General features: G+C 48.9%; 1 protein-coding gene across 1 annotated transcript; it reads left to right on the plus strand.

Annotated features, from left to right (window-relative positions):
- Positions 1-47: 47 nt before the first annotated feature.
- sart3 (spliceosome associated factor 3, U4/U6 recycling protein) lies at positions 48-23626 on the plus strand. Its single transcript, XM_061260108.1, has 19 exons — positions 48-443; positions 1315-1441; positions 1710-1814; positions 1933-2117; positions 2715-2820; positions 3998-4122; positions 4882-5037; positions 6262-6400; positions 8245-8352; positions 10357-10434; positions 10637-10695; positions 11259-11368; positions 11798-11910; positions 12709-12785; positions 13113-13281; positions 14952-15415; positions 16969-17121; positions 17954-18138; positions 20910-23626. The coding sequence occupies exons 1-19, from the start codon at positions 249-251 to the stop codon at positions 21115-21117; spliced, it is 2862 nt and encodes a 953-aa protein (XP_061116092.1). The 5' UTR covers positions 48-248; the 3' UTR covers positions 21118-23626.
- Positions 23627-23873: the final 247 nt, after the last annotated feature.

Below are 23873 nucleotides of genomic sequence, written 5' to 3' on the forward strand. Positions count from 1 at the left end.
GTGGTATTTTACAAGCTCTGTTGCGTATCAATGGCTTTAAAAACGCCTGAAAGATCATTTGAAGCCCTTTAAAAGAAAACGAATTATAGCCGTTCAATATATACACATTTAGTACCGTTAAAGTTTAGAAGTATATGCAATATGCATTTTCGTCCATTTTTATATTGCTTATTTTCCTGCAAAGTCTTTGAAATCAGGCTTCCTCTTTGAACAACCCTTCACTGTTACCAGGCAGATCGAGTCCCAACATGGCGGCAAAGGGGAACGAAGAGGAGACGCAGTTGCAAGAGATGGAGGAGGAGGCGGCAGCAACCGGGGTCGAAAGAGAAATGGAATCTGACGAGGAAGAGGGAATGGGGGTCGAGGATTCTGATGAGGAAGACGACGATTCGTCTGATGATGAAAAAGAGAATGAAGCCGAAATCCAACGTTTGGAAGAGCAGGTATGAGTAATGAATGAATGAGGTGCGATGTGTGCAACTCGCTAGCTGCTAGCCCATCATCGGGTGCTTAGCGAATTAAACTCTCCACTAATTGTTATCGGTGAAGCAGCGATTATCTATTTTACGCTTGGATGTGTGTGTATTTCTGTTGAAATTATGTTTGCGATTTTTACAGTACCTTGTTAGTTAGGGTCTCGTAATTTATTGCAAGTAAGTATTTGCTCCGCTCTCGCTAAACTGGGATTTAAATTAAATGGCTAGTTAGCTATGCGCTATATTGCTATCTAATTAGCTAGCTAGCCACTTAGCCTCAACCAACGCCTTGCATGCGGACCAGTTGGTCGTTGAACTAAAGCGTCACTAATGTTGATTTGTATTAGTTTAGTAGTGGGTGTACATGCTTGCACGACTTCTAAAGAAGTTTTCAGTTACTTGGCTTGCTCGCTAACGCTAGCAGAGCGCTGTTCAATCTCCAGGCGCGTGTGTGTTCGGCGGGATTGAGTGATCGTGATGATGGTGCACAGGCAAATTCGGCACGTTAACGTTACCGAACGAATGGCGTGGGCGTGATTTCATTACTGTCAGCTAGGCTAACGAGCTAGCTAACTATCGCTGATCATATTCGCTAGCTAGATGGCTGAATTAGTTTTCATTTTAATACGCGGGTTAGCTCTCTGATCAGCCCAAGAACGCAGAATTCAACTCGTATGCTGCACTAATGTTATCTAACTAGCCATGTAGTGTAATTGGTTAATTGTCTTATTTATATATATATTTTTTAAAACCCCACGCAACTGTTAACTTGTGTCGTAGACATAAAACCCTCCACAGGTCGTTGAGATCGTGCGCCTCTGTGCTCTCTGATTTACAGCTGTCCATCAATGCTTTCGACTACAACTGCCATGTGGATCTTATCAAGCTGCTGCGACAGGAAGGCGAACTGCTCCGGCTGCGCAGGGCCAGACAGAAGATGAGCGAGCTCTTTCCACTCACAGAAGGTTAGCGTCTGCATAGCGCTTCGCATATAGGTTCAACTTAACGCTTGGGCAGCAATAAACAAAATGCAGGCAATGGTTATGTGATGGATATTGTAGCGTACAGTAAGCCTTCACTACCTTTTGAGGTGTGTTTTATTATGGAAATCGGGGGGGGGAGGGAGTGTCATTTTTGACGATCCCCTGTATGGCTGTCAAGAGAGTGGGCACGGATGATGTCCTTGGCAATTGTGTGGAATGTGCAGAAAGCCGACCTTGTTCTCCTCTGCAGAGATTTGGCTGGACTGGCTGAAAGACGAAATCCGCATGACCGAGGAGGAGCCCAACCGAGACAAAGTGAACGAGCTCTTCGAAAAGGCCGTGAAAGATTATATATGTGAGCATAGCCCTTCTGTTTCTTTTTTCACTTAAACAAAACAAAACAAAACAAAAATAAAGAAATAAATTGCAGTGATATGATATGCTAATCTTCTGTGACTGTTACCTGGACACAGGCCCCGAAATCTGGCTGGAGTATGCCCAGTACTCCATCGGGGGCATGGGCGCCCCCGGGGGCATCGAGAGGGTGCGGGCGATCTTCGAGCGGGCCCTGACCGCGGTCGGACTGCACATGACCAAAGGGGCGGCCGTGTGGGAGGCCTTCCGGGAGTTTGAGAACGCCATCATGAGCACCATGCAGGTGAGGGAGTCGGGGGCAGCGCGTCGCTGTGCCTTCCTCAGCGAAGAGCCGGGGGAAATTCTGCACGTGGGCGGCCTGTGATCGTGGATAAGGCTGTCCCTGCATTGCTCCAGGGGGGGGGGATTGTCCCCTGCTTAGTTTAATCAACTGTAAGTCGCTTTGGATAGAAAGCATCAGCTAAATACAAAATTATTATTATTATTATTATCTAGTATGTTTTGCTAGACATTTTATTTACTTCAGTAAGAACGAAAAATAATTGCGTACTGATTTGGCTTTGAGAGAAATATTGGCTGTTGCTTACATGACCCGTTTGGGGAAACGACCTGAATATGTCTTGTTTCTGTGAAGCATTTAGAAATGTGGTGCAGGATGTGTATCCCGCTGTCGGGTGGCGGGCCGTCGGAATTGGGGCAGCACTGGTGCGTTAGCAGTGAATCTGAAGGGCCTGTAGCACAAAATCTGTGCTCTTGAGTGCACACCTGGGGCCTCTAGAATATCAGATCGCAGCTGTTGCTGATTCTGCCATTTTTTCCCCTGGTTCTTGGCTGCTGTGCGCTTGTGAGAACTGGCAGTCACTCTCTGCTCTCTCCACAGCCCCCTCCAGGAAGCGTGGCCGCCCGCGAGCAGCAGGAGCTGCTGAACACTCAGCTCGGGCGCATCCACACGCTGTTCCGCCGCCAGCTGGCCATCCCGCTCATGGGTGAGGGGGCCGGCTTCATTGTGTGTGTGTGTGTGCGTGCGTGCGTGCGTGCGTGCGTGCGTGCGTGCGTGCGTGCGTGCGTGCGTGCGTGCGTGCGTGCGTGCGTGCGTGCGTGCGTGCGTGCGTGCGTGCGTGCGTGCGTGCGTGCGTGCGTGCGTGCGTGCGTGCGTGCGTGCGTGCGTGTCACGTCTGTGTGTGTGCGTGTCACGTCTGTGTGTGTGTGTGTCACGTGTGTGTGTGTGTGTGTGTGTGTGTGCACTACTGTCTGTGTACGCGTGCGTGCGCGCGCATGTGCATGTCTGCTTCTCTCTCTCTCTCTAGCTCTCTCTCTCTCTAGCTCTCTCTCTCTCTAGCTCTCTCTCTAGCTCTCTCTCTAGCTCTCTCTCTAGCTCTCTCTCTAGCTCTCTCTCTAGCTCTCTCTCTAGCTCTCTCTCTAGCTCTCTCTCTGTCTCTCTCTCCTGTCTGTGTGTGTCTCTCTGGGCCTCTCGGGGAGCTGTAACATTGCATTCCCTCCTCTGGCCGGCACACCTCAGGGAACGGTCCTGTGAAAAGCTTTTTCCTTTTCCTGTCTGTGGGAGAGAAGCCCAAACAGAGAGGGGGCAGCAGGCCTGGTCGTTGTGTTGAGAGATTGCTTTTTCTCTCCCCTTGCTCTCGGCTTGTTAGCTGGCAAGCCGGAGCCTGTTTCGGGCAGCGTGCGGTTTGGCGGCGCTCTCTGGACAGGCTGGAGATGAGGTCCCTGGCCCGGTCCGTCCGTGGCCCGGGACGGAGGCAGATGGGCGGGCCCTGCATGCGCGTGTGGCGTGCCGGCTTAGCGTCCACCTGAGGCCCAGCCGAGCCTGCCAAACCTGCCTCCTCCGTCTGGAGTCTTTCCCCCCTAATCCTTCAGTGCTACCCCCTGAGGTACCACAAGGGGGGCGGGTGGGGATGATGCCTAGGGGCCCTGACTGACAGGGGCCCTCAAAGTATTAGAACAGGGGCATACCTTGCGTTATGGGGCCCTGAAGGTCAGATCAGATCGCTTCACCGCGTCCAAAGTCCACGTTGGCCCCTCTCGCGGATCGGCGCCCTGCTTGGGTTTTGCAGACCGAACTGAAAGACCGGAGGCGGATGGGACCTGGTGGGAGAACAGCGGCGGGGGTTGAATAGTGTTGTCGTTGACGTCGCGTGTCCCCCGCAGATATGGACGCTACGTACGCGGAGTACGAGGAGTGGTCGGATAAAGACATGCCGGAGACGGTCCTGGCGCAGTACAAGAAGGCCTCTCAGCACATGGAGGCGAGCAAGCCGTTCGAGGAGGCTCTGGTGGGTACCGCCGCGTCTAATCTCTTCAGACGCCTGCGCTGGGAACTGGTTAACAGGGCCGCAGGGAGATGGCGTCAGCAAATGCCGTTTTTTTTTTTTTTTTTTTGAGGCAGCTGTTTAGCTTTCGTGTCCTGAATTTCCCCTGCCTGGGCCGGTCTATTTGGCCATCCGGTTGAGCTGCTTAATGTTTAGACTTTAAATATGGCCACACAGCACCTTTCTACACTGCCTCAGGGCCACAGTACACATTGTTACAGAGCTCTTGAAAACCAGTGTGTTAGACTGTAATATGCAAAAGCTAGTAGCTGCAGAACTATAGTAAAATATTTTATATTTACTCATATTTATGATATCAAACGATACATTTTTTCAAAATAATTGTTACTGTATTGTTGAAATATGAGCAAAATGCTGTCATTTGGATAGTTGCTACAGTCTCTCCGTACACTATGGATTAATTTATTTAGGATTTTTCATTCACACCTTTTTGTGTATAAAACGATTTGAAGTAAATGGCACATTGGTGCACTCCGATTGTACAAGTAAATACAAACTGTCCGCCCGTCTCTGTTTAATGGTGCACATAAGTACGTAATATTAATGTGCAAATACACCGACAAACATTTCATAATGGGAATCTGCTTTCGCGTAACCACATTAGACTGCGTCCAAGCACCGTCCCCTTTTATAAGTGTTTTCTCATGCCCTCTAAATACGTCTCGAGTGTCCTGAATCGAGCTCCTCCTGGTTGTGTCGTAGCTGGTGGCCGAGCCTCCCAAACTGGCGGAGTACCAGGCCTACATCGACTACGAGCAGCAGGAAGGGGACCCCGCCCGCATCCAGATCATCTTCGAGCGAGCCCTCGCCGAGAACTGCCTCGTGCCGGACATGTGGGCCAAATACACCAAGTACCTGGTGAGAACCTGCCCCCCCCCCCCCCCGCACCGCTGCCCTCAGGGTCCTTAACAATGAGGGTGCGGGGGGGGGGGGGGGGGGGGGGGGGGAACATACTTTTTGCCTTTCACTTCACGTTATTTATTCATGGCTTTTTAAATAGTTTTAATTGTCAGGTAATGAGATTTCGGTTTTGACCAGTGGAAGCAGGAGTGGGGGGTTGGTGGGAAGTGACCGCATTGTGGCCTTGGAGGATGCATCCAAGGCTCTGCGTTGGCCAAATTCTGCGGAAAAACCTTTCTAATTGAGTTGGACCGGAGCCACAATTAAAACTGTAATCCCGGCATCTGACGGCAGAGGATTGCTGCTGTAATTGTTGCCTTCGTGGGTCTGAATAATTAACTCCACCTGAATGGGCCTGGCGTTCGTTTTTGAGCTTGGCCGGACTGCCGGTACATCTGCTGAGATTGGATCTGGAGTCCCAGCGGAACCCGAGGGCCTGTGCGTTTTCCCCAAGCTTTTGCTCCAGCACAATTCAGCGGAGTCTACAATACAGGCCATGGTTCATAAAAGTGTGATTGGACTGAAGTGAGCTGAGCACTGCTTGCCATTGAGCAATACTGGTGTTCCAAATAAAGCGTATATTCACTGAGTTGCGAAAATAAATTGCATGTCTACTTGATTTAGTTGGATGATTTTAAAAATGGGGTAAATACAGAATGTGTGTGGATGGATCATCGGTATCATGGGAACTAGTCACTCTGAAAGGATCGGGACACTTTCTTTCTAAATATTTCAGTTGTATGTTTTAGGCCTGTTTGATTGGCTCAGACCAATTTTGTTTGAAGAAGGATATTTTGGATATTCACAGGATTTTGGGATGACCTACCTGCTTTATGATGACATGCAGGTTTTGTGGTCTAAAGTACGAAAATGCACATGCAGTAACTCCCAATTTGGCTTTTACAGCAACAGTGAAATTATTTCTTCTCTCATTTTCATCTTAAACAATGAAATGAACCAAAGCTAATTTATACTCATAAGTGCTCTTCTATATTTTGGCGCTACTTTGGCCAATGCTCTGTTGCAGCGAAAGTCTTCTGTCTCTTGTTCTATTGGCTTGTGTGGACAGAACCCTGTCTAGGGTGGGCTGAGCCTCTGAAGGATTTCTAACCACGTTAAGTGTGTTGGGAGCGCTTGCTGTTCTGTACCTTACCAGGTTCTCTCTCTCTCTCTCTGTATCAGGACCGTCAGCTGAAGATCCGGGACCTGGTCCTGTCTTCTCACGACCGTGCGGTCAGAAACTGCCCCTGGACGATGGGTCTGTGGAAGAATTACATTCTGGCCCTGGAGAGGCACGGGGCCGAGCACCAGACCGTGTCAGGTAGCGTATGCCCGGCTGGGAAGTGGGAGCCAAAATGACGTCTTGTGTTCGTGTACTGGTGTCAAATTGCATGTATGGGGGCAGAGTTGTGGCTGGGCACTGGGAGCCAAAATGGCGCCCTGTGTTTCCCGCACTGGTGTCATATGGTGAGTGTGCGCAGGCAAAGTTGTGGCTGGGAAGTGGCGACCAGAATGGCATTGCTTTCAGCCCGTGTTGTCTACTGTGGTCATTGTGTAGGGCCGGTATTGCTCCGTTTCTTTATTTTATTTCTATTACTTAATGTTTGGTATTTGTTAATGCAATGTTTTTTTTTTTTTTATATAAATTATTTTGGGATTAAGTGCTTTGCGGCATTGTTTTTTGTTTTGGCTTTCCTCAACTTCATGATGATACATGAAGATCGTTTGCATATTCCTAAACTGGAAGTATAATCAATTCAAGCACTTTTACCACAATTCTGTCAGAGCTATTTTTTGCAGTCACTGCTTTTGCGAACCTGTTCGGTCCAATTAGTCGATTTGCATAAAAGCCTCTGCATAATGAAAGCAATGTTTTGTATTAAATGGCCAATTTTCCTAAAGGGCTAAAATGCGTCCACCCACCCAAAGTTAAACGGCTTGTCTATTTGTGTAGCTGTTCAGTGGATTCATAAACCTGGCCTCGATCCTGCTGCAGTCGTGCAGACGTTTATTTTTTATTTTTGTCAAATATGCGTTAAGTTGCAGGTTTGTCTCCTCTTTTCCTCTTTTTGGTGGTCATTCCAGAACCACTAGAGAGACTGTGTATTGCTGCAAATTAAACTGCAGATAATGGTGTGGAGGCAGAAGGAGGTAGCCTGGGGGTATGACTGAAACATTGGCTCAGTGTGATGCTTTACTAACACAGTGTGTACTAATGGGAATGGAGGAACGTGGTGGTTGTTGATTTCTAAAGTCCAATCACTGCTGCATCCAAAATGCGTTCATGGCCCACGTAGATTGATGTATGGGTGTGAGATGTAATCATTTCTCACTTGGGTGATCCAGTCTACCTCGGCCAAGAGAAGGGGCTGTTGAACTGCTATTCCTTATTTGTGCCAGACCTTAGTAAAGAGTGTAGACCTTCGTAAGGGCGGCCTGTAGCGTAGTGGTTAAGGTACATGACTGGGACACGCAAGGTCGGTGGTTCAATCCCCGGTGTAGCCACAATAAGATCCGCACAGCCGTTGGGCCCTTGAGCCAAGGCCCTTAAACCTGCATTGCTCCAGGGGAGGATTGTCTCCTGCTTAGTCTCATCAACTGTACCTTGCTCTGGATGAGAGCGTCTGCCAAATGCCATTCATGTAATCTAAAGAGTGTTAAAAGTGATGTATTCTTTGAGCTGAAAAAGATGAGTCGTCATTTTTCCATGTGGAGGCAAGTGCGGCACGGATGGTGCAGTGGGTAGCACTGCCGCCTCACAGCAAGGAGGTCCTGGGTTCGAATCCCCGTCGGCCGGGGCCTCTCTGTGCGGAGTTTGCATGTTCTCCCCGTGTCTGCGTGGGTTTCCTCCGGGTACTCCGGTTTCCTCCCACAGTCCAAAGACATGCACGTTAGGCTGATTGGAGAGTCTAAATTGCCCGTAGGTATGAGTGTGTGAGTGAATGGTGTGTGCGCCCTGCGATGGACTGGCGACCTGTCCAGGGTGTATTCCTGCCTTTCGCCCAATGTATGCTGGGATAGGCTCCAGCCCCCCTGCGACCCTGATCAGGATAAGCGGGTTCAGATAATGGATGGATGGATGGATGGAGGCAAGTGCGGTGGTTAATTGAGGCTCAAGATGGTGTCGCCTGGACTCTGTTGTTGAAATTGTTGTTCTTTTCCCAGAAATCTTTGAGAAGGCCCTGAACGCTGGATTCATCCAGGCCACGGACTACGTGGACATTTGGCAGGCTTACCTGGATTACCTGCGGCGGCGCGTGGATTTCAGCAAAGGTGAGGCCTTCTGCCTGTACACCTGTATCTTACCTGGATGCCTCCATGACAACCCTTTACCAGTAAAGTACTTTGAGTTTCAAGTCATTCCTCCAACATGGTCTGTCGTAAGCCATGTTAAAACAAAAAACAACGGTTTAATGGCCAGTTATATCCAATAATATCCCCCGTATCTCAGATGTACATACGGTTTAGTGATCCTCACTGTCCTCTCCAGGAGTAATCTAAATGACAAAATTAAAGTGGTTAATTTTTTAATGAAGTTGTTTGCATGAACCATGGAAAGCAGTGGCTGTAATATTTTGAAATGCAGAGTCTGTGGCATCGCAGTGTTACTTGGTTCTTTGGGCGTCTAACTAGGTGTGCTTTAATGGTGCCGGTATCGGTGACGCTAAATCAATGCCTACGGGAGTGATTTATTCTGTGCCCATCGGGAATGGCCGTCTAATTGTATGAACTGTAGTGCGTGTGAATGTATGCGGGGGGGAGGGGTCTGTACGTAAGGCCTTGGCCGAAACCGCACTCACGGTCATGATTTATTTTTATTGCATCATTTCTGAAATTGTTTTTATTGCTTTGGTTTCATGTCGGAAGCGGCCATTTTGTATTTATGGGCACGCGGCTGTCCGGGCCCATCTGTCGATGAGTGTTGGGAACGAGCCGGGGACTGGAGGGCCGGGCTCCGGTGCTGCTGATGTCGCATCGGTCCGCAGCACGCCCGGCCAGGGTTTTATCGCTATCGTCCCTGCACGCGAAGAGACGGGAACGGACCATGAGCCGTTGCGGAGTGTAGAGGGAGCGCGAAAGCGCCCTAAGATTTTCACTAAAGGGAGGAGGTGTGTTATTGCAGACGGTAGTGAATGTGTCTCTAAAGGGAGGAGATGTGTTATTGCAGACAGTAGTGAATGTGTCTCTAAAGGGAGGCGATGTTATTGCAGACAGTGAATGTCTCTCTAAAGGGAGGCGATGTTATTGCAGACAGTAGTGAATGTGTCTCTAAAGGGAGGAGGTGTGTTATTGCAGACAGTGAATGTCTCTCTAAAGGGAGGAGGTGTGTTATTGCAGACAGTGAATGTCTCTCTAAAGGGAGGAGGTGTGTTATTGCGGACAGTGAATGTCTCTCTAAAGGGGGGAGGTGTGTTATTGCAGACAGTAGAGTGAATGTCTCTCTAAAGGGGGGAGGTGTGTTATTGCAGACAGTAGAGTGAATGTCTCTCTAAAGGGAGGAGGTGTATTATTGCAGACAGTGAATGTCTCTCTAAAGGGGGGAGGTGTGTTATTGCAGACAGTGAATGTCTCTCTAAAGGGGGGAGGTGTGTTATTGCAGACAGTGAATGTCTCTCTAAAGGGGGGAGGTGTGTTATTGCAGACAGTCGAGTGAATGTCTCTAAAGGGAGGCGATGTTATTGCAGACAGTAGTGAATGTCTCTCTAAAGGGAGGAGGTGTGTTATTGCAGACAGTAGTGAATGTGTCTCTAAAGGGGGGAGACCTGTGTGTTATTGCAGACAGTGAATGTCTCTAAAGGGGGGAGGTGTGTTATTGCAGACAGTGAATGTCTCTCTAAAGGGGGGAGACCTGTGTGTTATTGCAGACAGTGAATGTGTCTCTAAAGGGAGGAGATGTGTTATTGCAGACAGTGAATGTGTCTCTAAAGGGGGGAGACCTGTGTGTTATTGCAGACAGTGAATGTCTCTCTAAAGGGTGGGGGAACCTGTGTGTTATTGCAGACAGTGAATGTCTCTCTAAAGGGAGGAGATGTGTTATTGCAGACAGTGAATGTGTCTCTAAAGGGGGGAGACCTGTGTGTTATTGCAGACAGTGAATGTCTCTCTAAAGGGGGGGGGGAACCTGTGTGTTATTGCAGACAGTCGAGTGAATGTCTCTCTAAAGGGGGGAGGCCTGTGTGTTATTGCAGACAGTCGAGTGAATGTCTCTCTAAAGGGAGGCGATGTTATTGCAGACCGAGTGAACGTGTGAAAGAGCTTCTTGTGAATTCCCCGCAGAGTCGAGCCGGGAGCTGGAGGAGCTGAGGACGGCCTTCACGCGGGCACTCGACTACATGAAGCAGGACGTGGAGGAGAGTGAGTCACTGCTTTCACCCTGCGTGCTTCTGACACAATCTCCAGGCGCTTCCAGTGCCTCGGACTCTCTCTGCGTCTGTCGGACTCTGTCTGTAGTAATGTGTCTGTAGTAATGTGTCTGTAGTAATGTGTCTGTGTCTGTAGTAATGTGTCTGTAGTAATGTGTCTTTCGACGGCTGATGATGCGTCTGTTCCTTTGCAGGGTTCAGTGAAAGTGGGGACCCCTCGTGTACAATAATGCAGATCTGGGCCAGGGTGGAGGTAAGCCTGTGTACCCTCTGCATTCGGGAGTGGTCCAGTGCAAAACTGGATTATAAATAAGAATTTTCATTAAATCATAAATGAAACATTTGTTTATCTTCTTAACCTGAAGCTTGTCTTAAATTTCCATAATAAAAAATATATAATTACAGGTTATAAATAACAATTTACAAAAAAAAACTTTGTATAATGAATGCCAATTTCAGTTTTCGGGTTTATGTGGCTGAGATTTGTTGAGGACATAAAACTGATTGGCCTTCTAAATTTCCCCGCATGCTTACTCGTACTATGTTCATAACTCTGAAATTAATACTCATTAATCACATTTTGCAATGTTACTATATTAACAGGGTTCATAAGAAATCATGAGTACTGTAATGCTGTTCTCTGTGTAGAACTGCCTCCTATAATCAGGGAGCTAGCGTGGGGTTTTTATTAATTTCTGAAGCCTTTTTCTGGCCTTCCATCTGGTCCTGAAGCCAAGGTCGTTCGTCACGGCCGCAGGTGGTTGTGGTCTCCTGGTAGTCACGGTTGGCGTGTCCCATAATTGCTTCTCTCATCAGGCGCTGCACTGCAAGAACATGCAGAAGGCCCGGGAATTGTGGGATAGCATCATGATGAAAGGGAATGCCAAATATGCGAACATGTGGCTCGAGTACTACAACCTGGAGAGGTAACCCCCCCCCCCCCCCCCCCCCATTCCCACCGCCACCTACCCCCCCTGCCTGTAACTCCTCAAATCTTTCCCCTATACGTCCCCGAAGCCCAAGTGCTTGGTTTTCCGATGTGGAAACTTCAAGGTTGTTAAAGGGCTTAGGTTTTTTGCGCAGGAGTGCTTTGAAGTCAACCCTGATTTACGGTCGGTTTGCACACGTTTGGCCAAACTCATTTCCCCCCATCTGTACATATCCTGTAGAAGGCCTGAACGTCTCCCGTTTAATCATTAGATGGATAATGTACCGTTGTGCTGGCGTTTTATGTTGCCGGGGGAGAGCTGCCAACCCCCCCTCGTAAACTTTTACTGTTTATTGCCTCAGCAGCTGATTGGTTGATGAGTGTGCGGGCAGTAATGGGTTTATCCCCCCCCCCGTCCCCCGTGCAGGTCGTACGGAGACTCTCTACACTGCAGGAAGGCCCTGCACCGGGCCGTGCAATGCACCGCAGACTACCCCGAGCACGTCTGCGAGGTCCTGCTCCTCTTCGAGAGGGTGGAGGGTAGGTCTCCTTTCTTTTTGGGTTCCGTAACATTGCATTACATCGCATTAATGGCGTTTGGCAGACGCTCTTATCCGGAGCGACGTACAGCAAAGTGCATACCCCTAACCAGGCATAAGTGCGCTGAAAGACCCGAGAGGGAAGTACAATTTCAACTGCTATTTGCACAGCAAAGATAAGGACCAGGGCCTATTTGATCATAATTTTATTCTTTTATTTTGTTAAAATTTTTAACAATAGTAATACCGCAACATGCAAATGTATGAACAAACCGCTTACCTAGCCAAACATTGCTTAACTAGCCAAACTAAACATCCTGATACACAAAGTAAATCACAGAAAGATAACGATTAAGGTTCACAGGGAGGTAGGGAGGGCAGGGAGAGGTGCAGCTTGAAGAGGTGACTTCCATCTTGATTGCATGGAATGCATACATTTTATTATCAACATTTTTGTGACTACTTTTGAATTTTCACCACACTTCTCATTTGACCCACTTAGCTGCGAGTCGCACCTGCTAAATGTAAATGGGAACATCATAATAACTGGTATACTTATGCCTATATTCAGTATTGTAAAGAGGTTTTCATGCAGCCTGTGTCCACAGTTGTAGGTTTGATTTTATCTGTATACCATTTTGCCGTTGAGGAAGGCACACGACCTGAATTGCTTCTGTACATATTGTGCTGAATGTATAATGTCTTGTATGTGGAATATTGTGTCAATTTGCTGCAGATGGTGTCAGCTAAAAAAATTATTGAGCTGTGAAATTTAAAATGGCCGCCCCTGTGCCCTCAGGCTCCTTGGCGGACTGGGACACGGCCGTGCAGAAGACCGAGACCAGACTGGCCCGGGTGAACGAGCAGCGCGCTAAAGTAAGTCCGTCTCTCCCCAGGGGCGGTGTAACATTTTTGGAACTGGGCTTGTAACCCCAAAGGGTTGTGGGTTCAATTCCCACTGTCATTGTACCGTAGGAGCTGAAATTAAAATGAACTTTTCTCCTCAATTTAGTCCCTTCATAACCATACAAACATGTTTTGAAGTATAAATTACATGCAATTAATCAAATTGTAATGCGCATATTTTCACACTCAAGCTTTTTTTCCATGCCCCAGGAAAAGGATTAGAGTTTAGATTACGGGCAGCGTGTCTGTAATGTTAATGGGTATCTGGAGCGTGCAGTAACGCCTCCCCTCCTGCAGGTGGCGGAGAAGGAGGCGCTGCAGGCCCGGCAGGAGGAGGAGAAGGCTGAGCAGCGGCGCAGGGCCAAGGCCGACAAGAAGGCCCAGAAGAAGAGCCAGAGGAAGGCCGGGGAGAAGAGGAAGGCCGAGGACGAGGAGGACGAGGAGGACGAGTGGGGGGATGATTCCGGTAAGGCTCCTGCCCTGGGGCATCTGGGGCATCTGGGGCAGCCTCTAGTGTAGTGGTTAAGGTACATGACTGGGACCCGGAAGGTTTGTGGTTCATGCCCCGGTGTAGCCGCGATAAGATCTGCACAGCTGTGGAGCCCTTGAGCAAGGCGCTTAGCCCCCGCATTGCTTCTCCAGATGCTGCACGGTGGTGGCTGCCTCCTCCAAGTAAAAGTTTATCGTCTTTCGTTTAGTTTCAGCAGTTTGCCGTCGCGTCTGTGCTGGTAGCGTTTTGTTCTCGTTGTCTTTTTATCTTTGGAAATGTTTTTTTTTCTTTTCTTTTTTTTTTTTTTTTTCTCCTCCCTCAACCCAGAATCAACCCGGATCTCCTGAATAGGTTCTTCAGGTTTTCTGTCTGCTGCCGTTCTGTGGAGATCAGTTTGTGTTTCTTCCCTTAATTAATACCCTTCAACAAAGTCGCTGAAAGGAGCATTGTGCTTTTCGGTTGTTCTCTCCCCCCCCCAAACAAGTACGATTCCTGGTCTCTCGCTTGTCTAGTCCAAAGCCAGACAGTTATGTTTAGCTTTTGATTCATCTTCAATAGAAGGCACCGACTGTGATGTTTGAAAGGGGCTCCGCTCAGTTAAAAATGCAGTCTGTGTTCGGCAGTCTGGAAGTTGAAAGCTTTGTTTAAATAATTGAGCGCTGACAAAGGTGGTGGTGGCAAGGCGGTTGACTCTTAATTCGCTTGTGCTGGTGAGGAGGAATCGTGACTTTCCTCCTTTCAATTTGTGATGTGCTTTCAGAAAGATGTTGTGTTTTTGAAAGGGAGACGTGTCAAAGCTTTTGGATCACAGTCCCATGGCAACAGCGTTTTTATGTAAGACCCGAAAAAGCACAGTGCTGAAGACGTCCTTGGGTGATGCGGTGCTTGATGTTCAGATTTCTCATCCAGAACCCGATGGCTTTTATTTTTGTGTCATGGAGATGCACGTCAAGAGCTTTTATTCTCCTGACAGCTTATTGCCCGAGATGACGTTCAGCAATAGTGCAAGAAAACTCTTGGGCCTGGAAGTTGAGTCAGTGTTGGCTAACTCTTAACACTGCTCCTCAGCAGGGCTGCCCCCCGAACGGGTCTCACCCTCACGCCTTTGGCAGACGCTCTTATCCAGAGCGACTTACAGTTGATTAGACTAAGCAGCAGACAATCCTCCCCTGGAGCAATGCAGGGTGAAGGGCCTTGCTCAAGGGCCCAACGGCTGCGTGGATCGTATTGTGGCTACGCAGGGGATCGAACCCCCGACCTTGCGTGTCCCAGTCATGTACCTTAACCACTACGCAAGCCGTATTGCTTGCATCTCGATCTTCTAGCACTTTCCCGTTGCCCTAACATAGTATCTCTCTTTGCATCATGCCTCAGTTCTAGTTATGATCTATATTTTCTGTGTGATCTAGCCTTGATACTCATGGCTATGGATAGCTGATGCTTCATGATAACTGTACCTCATCTGACCACGACCGTGTTCTTTAGGTGTTCCAGCCACGTTCGTATGTACTTATTGTACTCCGCTTCGGCTAAAAGCATCTGCCAGATAAACGTAGTGCAGTGTAACGTAATGGAAGTCCAGTATTTCTTCACGTAGCGAGGTAAAATGGCCTCCCTGACGGCTCCTCTCTGCCCTGCCATTCCAGAGCAGCCCACGAAGAGGCACCGCGGGGAGGGGGAGCCCGGGTTCACCGGGTCCGAGGAGCTGATGGAGACGGAGAGCGGGCTGTTCGGCCGGAAGGGCCCCGGCCCCAGGAAGGCGGACGCGGCGGGGCCCAAGAAGGGCCGCCCGGCGGCGAGCGACGCTCGGAAGGCCCCGGAAGCCGCGCCGGACGCGCGCAACGACGGCACCAGCGTCTTCGTCAGCAACCTGTCCTTCTCCATGGAGGACCCCGAGAAGAGGCTGAGGGAGCTCTTCCTGGCCTGCGGGCCCGTCGAGCAGGTCCGGCCCGTCTTCAGCAGCAAGGGCGCCTTCCGCGGATACTGCTACGTGCAGTTCCAGGAGCGGGGCGCCGTCGCCCAGGCCCTCCGGCTGGACCGGCAGGAGGTGGACAGCCGGCCCATGTTCGTGTCCCCCTGCGTGGACAAAAACAAGAACCCGGATTTCAAGGTAATTGGTAAAAGGCAAATGACTGGCATCTGTATAGCGCCTTTCATCCAAAGCGCTGTACAATTGATGCTTCTCATTCACCCATTCTCACACACACACACACACACACAACACACCCCCCAACGGCGGTTGGCTGCCATGCAAGGCACCAACCAGCTCGTCAGGAGCATTTGGGGGTTAGGTGTCTTGCTCAGGGACACTTCGACACAGCCCAGACGGGGCATCGAACCGGCAACCCTCCGACTGCCAGACGACTGCTCTTACCTCCTGAGCCAGTGAGACGACTGCTCTTACGTACTGAGCCAATGAGGCGACTGCTCTTACCTACTGAGCCAGTGAGACGACTGCTCTTACCTACTGAGCCAATGAGACGACTGCTCTTACCTACTGAGCCAATGAGACGACTGCTCTTACCTACTGAGCCAATGAGACGACTGCTCTTACCTACTGAGCCAGTGAGACGACTGCTCTTACCTACTGAGCCAGTGAGACGACTGCTCTTACCTACTGAGCCAGTGAGACGACTGCTCTTACCTACTGAGCCAGTGAGACGACTGCTCTTACCTACTGAGCCAGTGAGACGACTGCTCTTACCTACTGAGCCAGTGAGACGACTGCTCTTACCTACTGAGCCAGTGAGACGACTGCTCTTACCTACTGAGCCAGTGAGACGACTGCTCTTACCTACTGAGCCAGTGAGACGACTGCTCTTACCTACTGAGCCAGTGAGACGACTGCTCTTACCTACTGAGCCAGTGAGGCGACTGCTCTTACGTACTGAGCCAATGAGGCGACTGCTCTTACGTACTGAGCCAATGAGGCGACTGCTCTTACCTACTGAGCCAATGAGGCGACTGCTCTTACCTACTGAGCCAATGAGACGACTGCTCTTACCTACTGAGCCAGTGAGACGACTGCTCTTACGTACTGAGCCAATGAGGCGACTGCTCTTACCTACTGAGCCAGTGAGACGACTGCTCTTACCTACTGAGCCAGTGAGACGACTGCTCTTACCTACTGAGCCAGTGAGACGACTGCTCTTACTCCTGAGCCAATGAGACCCCCAGCTAATGCAGCAACCCAGGCAGCTAGTGAGGGGTGGTGGTGGGGGGGGTCTTTTCACTTTGAGAGAGAAGACCGAGTATGGTTGGAGAATGGAGACCTCCATTTTCACGATCAATACACCCTTAAAAACATCAGTGGGATTTTACGAAGCGAAGCACAGGCGATTTATTCAGGTCGAGTTCTTTTTAGTAGAACGAGACGGCACGACTGGAAATTGCCAAAAGGTAAATTCCGCACAGATATTATATTAAGTATTTTTTTCACACTGTTTTCGTGGCAGAAACTCTTGATGGGTTTCTTGATAGGGTGCTAGATAGTCTAGTTTGTCGGAAAACTAAGCAGCATGCACACTTAAGCTGTTGGTAAATGGTGAACGTTGTTCGGGCTGAAATGCCTAAGTGTGCCTGTGTCCGCCCGTCTGTGTCTGTATCTTGGGTGAAAATACCCCCCCCATCCCCAATTCTGATTTTCCTCTCTTCCCTCTGCAGGTTTTCAAATATAGCACATCGCTGGAGAAACACAAGATCTTCATCTCTGGCCTGCCGTACTCCTGCAGCAAGGAGCAGCTGGAGGAGCTCTGCCGACAGCACGGCACGGTGAAGGACATCCGGCTGGTCACCAACCGCTCGGGCAAGCCCAAGGTCAGCCCGCTCTCCGCTTTTAGCGCCGAGACCCTGACCGTGCCTGTTCCTGTTCCTGCGGCTAAACGCTGCCCCGCATAAGAGCACCCGTGGGACGGGTTCCACAGGAACCCGAGTCTGTCCCAACAGGGGGAGGGGGGGGGGCCCAAGTCCTGTAAAATCTGAATATGCTTTAGATTTGAATGTAAATTCGAGGTTGGGAGAGTCCTTGAGCCTTTGAAAGGGTACTGGATTTTCAGTTTGTATGTTCAGGTTTTTGGTTTTTACAAACTCTTTATTAGGTTGACCTGTACACCAATCAGCCAGTTGTGTGGCAACAACTAAATGCATGAAAGCATGCAGACGTGGTCAAGAGGTTCAGCTGTTTTTCAGACCAAATGTCAGAATGGGGAAGATCTAAAGTGCTCACTGAGTGTATATTGGGTGACAAAAAAAATGTGCTTGTATCCTGTGACGCAATTTCTTTATCAAACTTTTGATAAACAGTTTAACCGTGACGTTTAAACATGCCCGTCAGGCTACAGAACAGTTGGTTATTTCCTTGTAACTGTCCTTGAGAAGAAGGGTTTTCTTTTCTGAGTTAATTCATTTTAAATTTGTATTCTGCAATAATAGATCACTATACAGTAGTAGTATATAGTTGGTGATAAAAAAAATTAATAAAAAAATGCTTAGGACTTCTATATTAGAAATGCCATTGGGGACAAAGAATTTTAAGTTCTTCATTTTACTGGAATCCGCTAGTAGACGATTGAGGACCACGTGAAGGTGCTGTAAGTGAACGGTGCGGTGTAAGGACCGCTGGGCTGAGACCCTGCCGTGTCGTCCGCAGGGCCTGGCCTACGTGGAGTTTGAGGACGAGGCCCAGGCCTCCCTGGCCGTGCTGAAGATGGACGGCTCGGTGGTCCAGGACCACACCCTGACGGTGGCCATCAGCAACCCGCCCCGCAGGTCCGACAAGCCCGACGCCCCCACCCGCTCCCTGGGGTCCGCCCTGCCTGGGCAGCTGTACGGAGCGTGAGTACCGTCTCCTCTGGGCCTACCGGAGAGGGATGTTTCACTTTAATGATAATAAGAATAAGAATAATTATTTATTTACCCGGCGGCACGGATGGTGCAGTGGGTAGCACTGCCGCCTCACAGCAAGGAGGTCCTGGGTTCGATTCCCGGTCGGCCGGGGCCTCTCTGTGCGGAGTTTGCATGTTCTCCCCGTGTTTGCGTGGGTTTCCTCCGGGTACTCCGGTTTCCTCCCACAGTCCAAAGACATGCATGTTAGGCTGATTGGAGAGTCTAAATTGCCCGTAGGTATGACTGTGTGAGTGAATGGTGTGTGTGCCCTGCGATAGACTGGCGACCTGTCCAGGGTGTATTCCTGCCTTTCGCTCAATGTATGCTGGGATAGGCTCCAGCCCCCCTGCGACCCTGATCAGGATTAGCGGGTTCAGATAATGGATGGATGGATGGATGGATAATTTATTTAGCAGACGCTTTTATCCAGAGCGACGTACAGTTGATTAGACTAAGCAGGAGACAATCCTCCCCTGGAGCAATGCAGGGTTAAGGGCCTTGCTCAGGGGCCCAACGGCTGTGCGGATCTTATTGTGGCTACACCGGGATTAGAACCACCGACCCTCTGGGTCCCCGTCATGGACCTTAGCAACTAGGTTCCAGGCTGCCCGAGTTTGGTCAAACGGGTAATATTGCGGAGCTTACCCCGGAGAGTGAGCATTAGCAACATCAGCTGTCTCTGCTGACCGCTAACAGCATCGCAATTCCTCGCTGTTGTTCCACATCCCAGTTCACTCCCATTCATTATCCAGTCCTGGCAGAAATGAGGTTTTAAAACGCTAATTAATTATGGAGGGTATAATGGATTGATAAGTGAGTATTACCGTTACATGGAAATAGAATGCAGTATGCTCCACATAATTACTTGTTATACCACAGTGAAATATCCCTTTAAGCTGCATTGCCATCCCCTTCAGCTGTGTTTTGCATTCAGATAATTTGCCTAAAATCCATTATTGAGAGAGCTATAGGGTGTCATAAACCGGTTTTCCATTGCTCTTTCTGGAACCGCTTTGACTTCACCTCACGCTTTAAACGCTTAGGCGCAAACGTAATTACTGCGGCAATATAGAATGAAATGGCAGCACTGTAGTTGGTTTGCTCTGCCAGTTTCTAAAGATGAGTGTCGTGCAGCTGTGGTTGTAGTGTCTGCAGCCCTACTCCACGTCCTGCAGTGTCTGCAGCGCTACTCAACCCCACGTCCTGCAGCCCTACTCCACGTCCTGCAGTGTCTGCAGCCCTACTCGACGTCCTGCAGCCCTACTCCACGTCCTGCAGTGTCTGCAGCACTACTCAACCCCACGTCCTGCAGTGTCTGCAGCGCTACTCAACCCCACGTCCTGCAGTGTCTGCAGCGCTACTCAACCCCACGTCCTGCAGTGTCTGCAGCCCTACTCCACGTCCTGCAGCCCTACTCCACGTCCTGCAGCCCTACTCCACGTCCTGCAGTGTCTGCAGCCCTACTCCACGTCCTGCAGTGTCTGCAGCCCTACTCGACGTCCTGCAGTGTCTGCAGATACTCACTCTCACTGCGCTGCACCGCCTGATCTCACTAATCATGTTACCTGCTTGGTTCAGATAATAAGCTAATTAGTCAAATCAGGTGGTGTAGCGTCCCACAGGGCGTGGGGTTGAGTAGCACTGCAGGCCGTGGAGTTGAGTAGCACTGCAGACACTGCTGGACGTGGGGTTGAGTAGTGCTGCAGACACTGCAGGACGTGGGGTTGAGTAGTGCTGCAGACACTGCAGGACGTGGGGTTGAGTAGTGCTGCAGACACTGCAGGACGTGGGGTTGAGTAGTGCTGCAGACACTGCAGGACGTGGGGTTGAGTAGCGCTGCAGGCACTGCAGGACATGGGGTTGAGTAGCTCTGCAGGACGTGGGGTTGAGTAGCTCTGCAGGACGTGGGGTTGAGTAGCACTGCAGGACGTGGAGTTGAGTAGCACTGCAGGACGTGGAGTTGAGTAGCACTGCAGGACGTGGAGTTGAGTAGCACTGCAGACACTGCTGGACGTGGGGTTGAGTAGCGCTGCAGACACTGCAGGACGTGGGGTTGAGTAGCACTGCAGGACGTGGGGTTGAGTAGCACTGCAGGACGTGGAGTTGAGTAGCACTGCAGGACGTGGAGTTGAGTAGCGCTGCAGACACTGCTGGACGTGGGGTTGAGTAGTGCTGCAGACACTGCAGGACGTGGGGTTGAGTAGCACTGCAGGACGTGGGGTTGAGTAGCACTGCAGGACGTGGGGTTGAGTAGCACTGCAGGACGTGGGGTTGAGTAGCACTGCAGGACGTGGAGTTGAGTAGCACTGCAGGACGTGGAGTTGAGTAGCGCTGCAGACACTGCTGGACGTGGGGTTGAGTAGTGCTGCAGACACTGCAGGACGTGGGGTTGAGTAGCACTGCAGGACGTGGGGTTGAGTAGCACTGCAGGACGTGGAGTAGCACTGCAGACACTGCAGGACGTCGAGTAGGGCTGCAGACACTGCTGGACGTGGGGTTGAGTAGCGCTGCAGACACTGCAGGACGTGGAGTTGAGTAGCACTGCAGACACTGCAGGACGTGGGGTTGAGTAGCGCTGCAGACACTGCAGGACGTGGAGTTGAGCTGCCTTGCTCTCGTCATTAATGTCATGTACTGGGACAGAGAGGCGGGGCTGGATTTGCTGGCTGAGGTTCCTGCAGTGGCGTTTCTGTCCTGATTTGCGTTTTGCTGTCGGTCAGGCGGGGGAAGGGGCGCACCCAGCTCTCTCTGCTGCCCCGCTCTCTGCACCGGCCGGCCGGCCTGGACGCCAAGGCGGAGAACGGCACCCTGCAGAACCAATCGGCGGGCTCGGTGGGCGGGGCGTCCGCCGCTGGAGGGTCCGGATTGGACGCACAGACTAAGCCCCTCTCCAATGCGGACTTCGCCAGGCTGCTGCTCAAGAAATGAACGGGGAGCGCGAGCAACAGGAATTAACTGAATTAACTGCCTTTTTTACGGAAGCCATTTTGTGTCCTTAAACAGAAGAGAAACTAATTGTAATGTTGCTGTAAATATTTGGGGTGGAGAGAGAACCCTGTCGTTTAATAAGAGAAAAAGCCTTAATCAGCCATGGCTCCATTTTGGTTTTGGTTTTACATTGTTTTTTATGTTTTGTTTTGTTTTTTTCCCCGAAGTGGGAGAGTCAGCCCTTCCTCTACTGAGCAGAGGGCCTGGGGGAGGGGGAAAAAAGTTTACCAATTTTAATAAACTAAAGCCCTGTTCATCTTTCTTTCTTTCTTTTGTTGAGAGAATGCATTTTATAAGTGACCCATGACTTATATATTTGTGTATATATATAAAAAAAAGAAAAGAAAAAGCTCAAATTAAGGTGTATGTTTTATTGTAATTTTTTTTCTTTATAGGGAAGAAAGGGTTTAGTGGAGCCTAAAGGTTTTTTTTTTTTTTTTTTTTCTCTCACTGTTATGTAAAAACTGCTTCACCTGTGAATCATGTTTGCTATTGTTTTAAAACGTATATGCAAGAGCCTGAGTTTTATTAAATTGAAATGTATTGTAAATACTATATACCAGGTCATGAAAAGGGTTGTGTATGTTTCATTGCATTTAAGCAAAATAAGGTTCAAATTGTGTCCCTGCAACTAGTGTCGACACATTTAGAGTTGTGTGCCATGGGGGTTGTTGGCTGACAACACAATATTATTGGAAGCGCCTGCCTGTTCAAAGCAACCATTCACATTTATACAGAGTATTGTTATGCTTTACAGATGCGGTCTCAACTGAAGTTGTACAAATAACTTATTTACAGTGACATAACCCGAGTTCATCCTTTGCCAAGAACTGCGCTTGCTCCAGTAGATTTCTCGTAGGGTTCCTTCGGAGAAATGTCCCACGTTGACGTTAGGAAAGCATGACTTGTCAACCGTGGCAGATCCTGTATTGCTTTTACCATATGCTGGCTTTACTCATCGTTGGCACCATTAACGGGTGGTTTTTCGCGTCCGTGTACGTGTGTCTCTTTATCGAAGCCCCGTGTTCTGATTTTTAAAGACTGGTGATGACCATCTCTCACATTGAGGGTGTTTAAAAAGAAAGAAAAAAAAAAGAAAAAAAAAAAGAAAAAGGAAGAAGACGAGAGAAAAAAAAACGGAACTGAAAAGGACTAGTGGTCTGTTCCTAGGGGGAAGATTAATAACGAGCACCTAAGCCTAATCGTCACTCCCAGAATGCCTCTTCCGTTTACTTCTGGCTGTTCCTTTTCAAAATCGTCTGGAGCCGACGTCCCAAGCAAACCCTGCCTTACTCGTGGTCCTCTAACATAGCCATAACGGGACGAGTGGGTGTAGCGAACACTGTGAAACGGACACTTCCTGGAGGAGCAGTGGATGGGGACGAGGCGAGAGGCATGTGCGTGTGTGTGTGTCGCTGTGATTCAGAAAACCTGGCATTGTAAAAGCTCACCTGTCCCCCCGCCACTCTCGGAAACCGACCATTTTAAAATCTATGCAGCTGAGTATTGTGAGGAGAACCTTCCACTTTCTGTTCCTTTTTTCTTTTTTTTTCTTTTTTTAAATCCCAGATTGTACAGAACCTATATTCACTATATAATGAAAGACAATGTATCGTATTAAGCAAGATTCAATTTATGCTCATAATTGTTAGTGTCAGGATATGTGCTCGGCAAAGCTGGGTGAACTGAGAACATCTAGAGATTCACTGTCTGGGGTCTCATTGTTCAACCGATTTTTCTTTTCTAAGTACAGATAACTCCATAGGAAAGTTAATTGAATGGGACTATAGATTTAAGTATGTATTTTAACCAAAATCATGGTATTTATTTTCTTGAATCGTCAGAATTAGTTTACTTTGCTGAGTTTACCTAGCTAGTTCAAAGGGCAAGTCTTCTGTACTAGTTCTCACCAGTGAGCCTTTTTGGTTGTTGTTTTGAGAAGTTTGTCAGGTGTTCAGTGTTCACATCCCCCCCCAGTGGTTGGCCATAGTTTTGTACCGCATTTGTATGTTTTAAAATGACAGAATTTGCAAAATCTAGTGACGTATATATTCTATATCACCACAGTGGCCTATTCTAGTGAAGAGACTACAGATGTTTAAAAAAGTGGCTACCTGTATGTCCAATGTTCTGTATAAAATGGTGGTGTTCAAATTGTATAGATTTTAAATAGTTTCTTTTCCGTTGTCGAGATGTGGTTTCATCTGCTATCCGTTGATGTCAATGCTCTGAAGCGTATTGGATTTTCTTTTTTTTTTTCATTTACCAAAACCTTTTCAGTGTGGCAACTTTTTAAATTCATGCATCGTTTTTTTTTTTCTTGTGTATTTTCAGTTCCTGCTTGTTCAAAGTTTTCCTTTGGTTGTTCTCAAATTGTATAAAACTTGTCATCCTCTTGTGATCATTTTGTTTCTGGCCTAAAATGCTTAATTAAAAGCAGTTAAATATGCATGGTCGTAATATCTTATCATTTTTAACAGTGTGGGGGAGAGGCCATCTTCCAGGACCAAGAACAGAAGCAGGTCAGCAGTATCTGGATGAACGAAATGAGTACAAGCAGCTAGTGGGAGAAGAGCTTGTACTCTTCAGGATGTTGAGGAGCAGTTGAGCCCTTGACTCTGTATGGAGAAAGTGCCACTGGCCAGTACCTCCATGAATGGAGTTAAGATCAGCGTTTTGTTTTCTTCAGATGTTTG

Source organism: Conger conger, chromosome 11 (assembly GCF_963514075.1).
Source record: "Conger conger chromosome 11, fConCon1.1, whole genome shotgun sequence".
NCBI lineage: Eukaryota > Metazoa > Chordata > Actinopteri > Anguilliformes > Congridae > Conger > Conger conger.

What these genes read in the sequence shown, in the direction of transcription:
- sart3 (XM_061260108.1), top strand. Translation starts at nt 249, where the DNA reads ATGGCGGCAAAGGGGAACGAAGAGGAGACGCAGTTGCAAGAGATGGAG. An exon ending in AGATCTGGGCCAGGGTGGAG is followed by an intron (nt 10,696 to 11,258) that starts GTAAGCCTGTGT and finishes TTCTCTCATCAG; the next exon opens with GCGCTGCACTGCAAGAACAT. An exon ending in CGAGTGGGGGGATGATTCCG is followed by an intron (nt 13,282 to 14,951) that starts GTAAGGCTCCTG and finishes CTGCCATTCCAG; the next exon opens with AGCAGCCCACGAAGAGGCAC.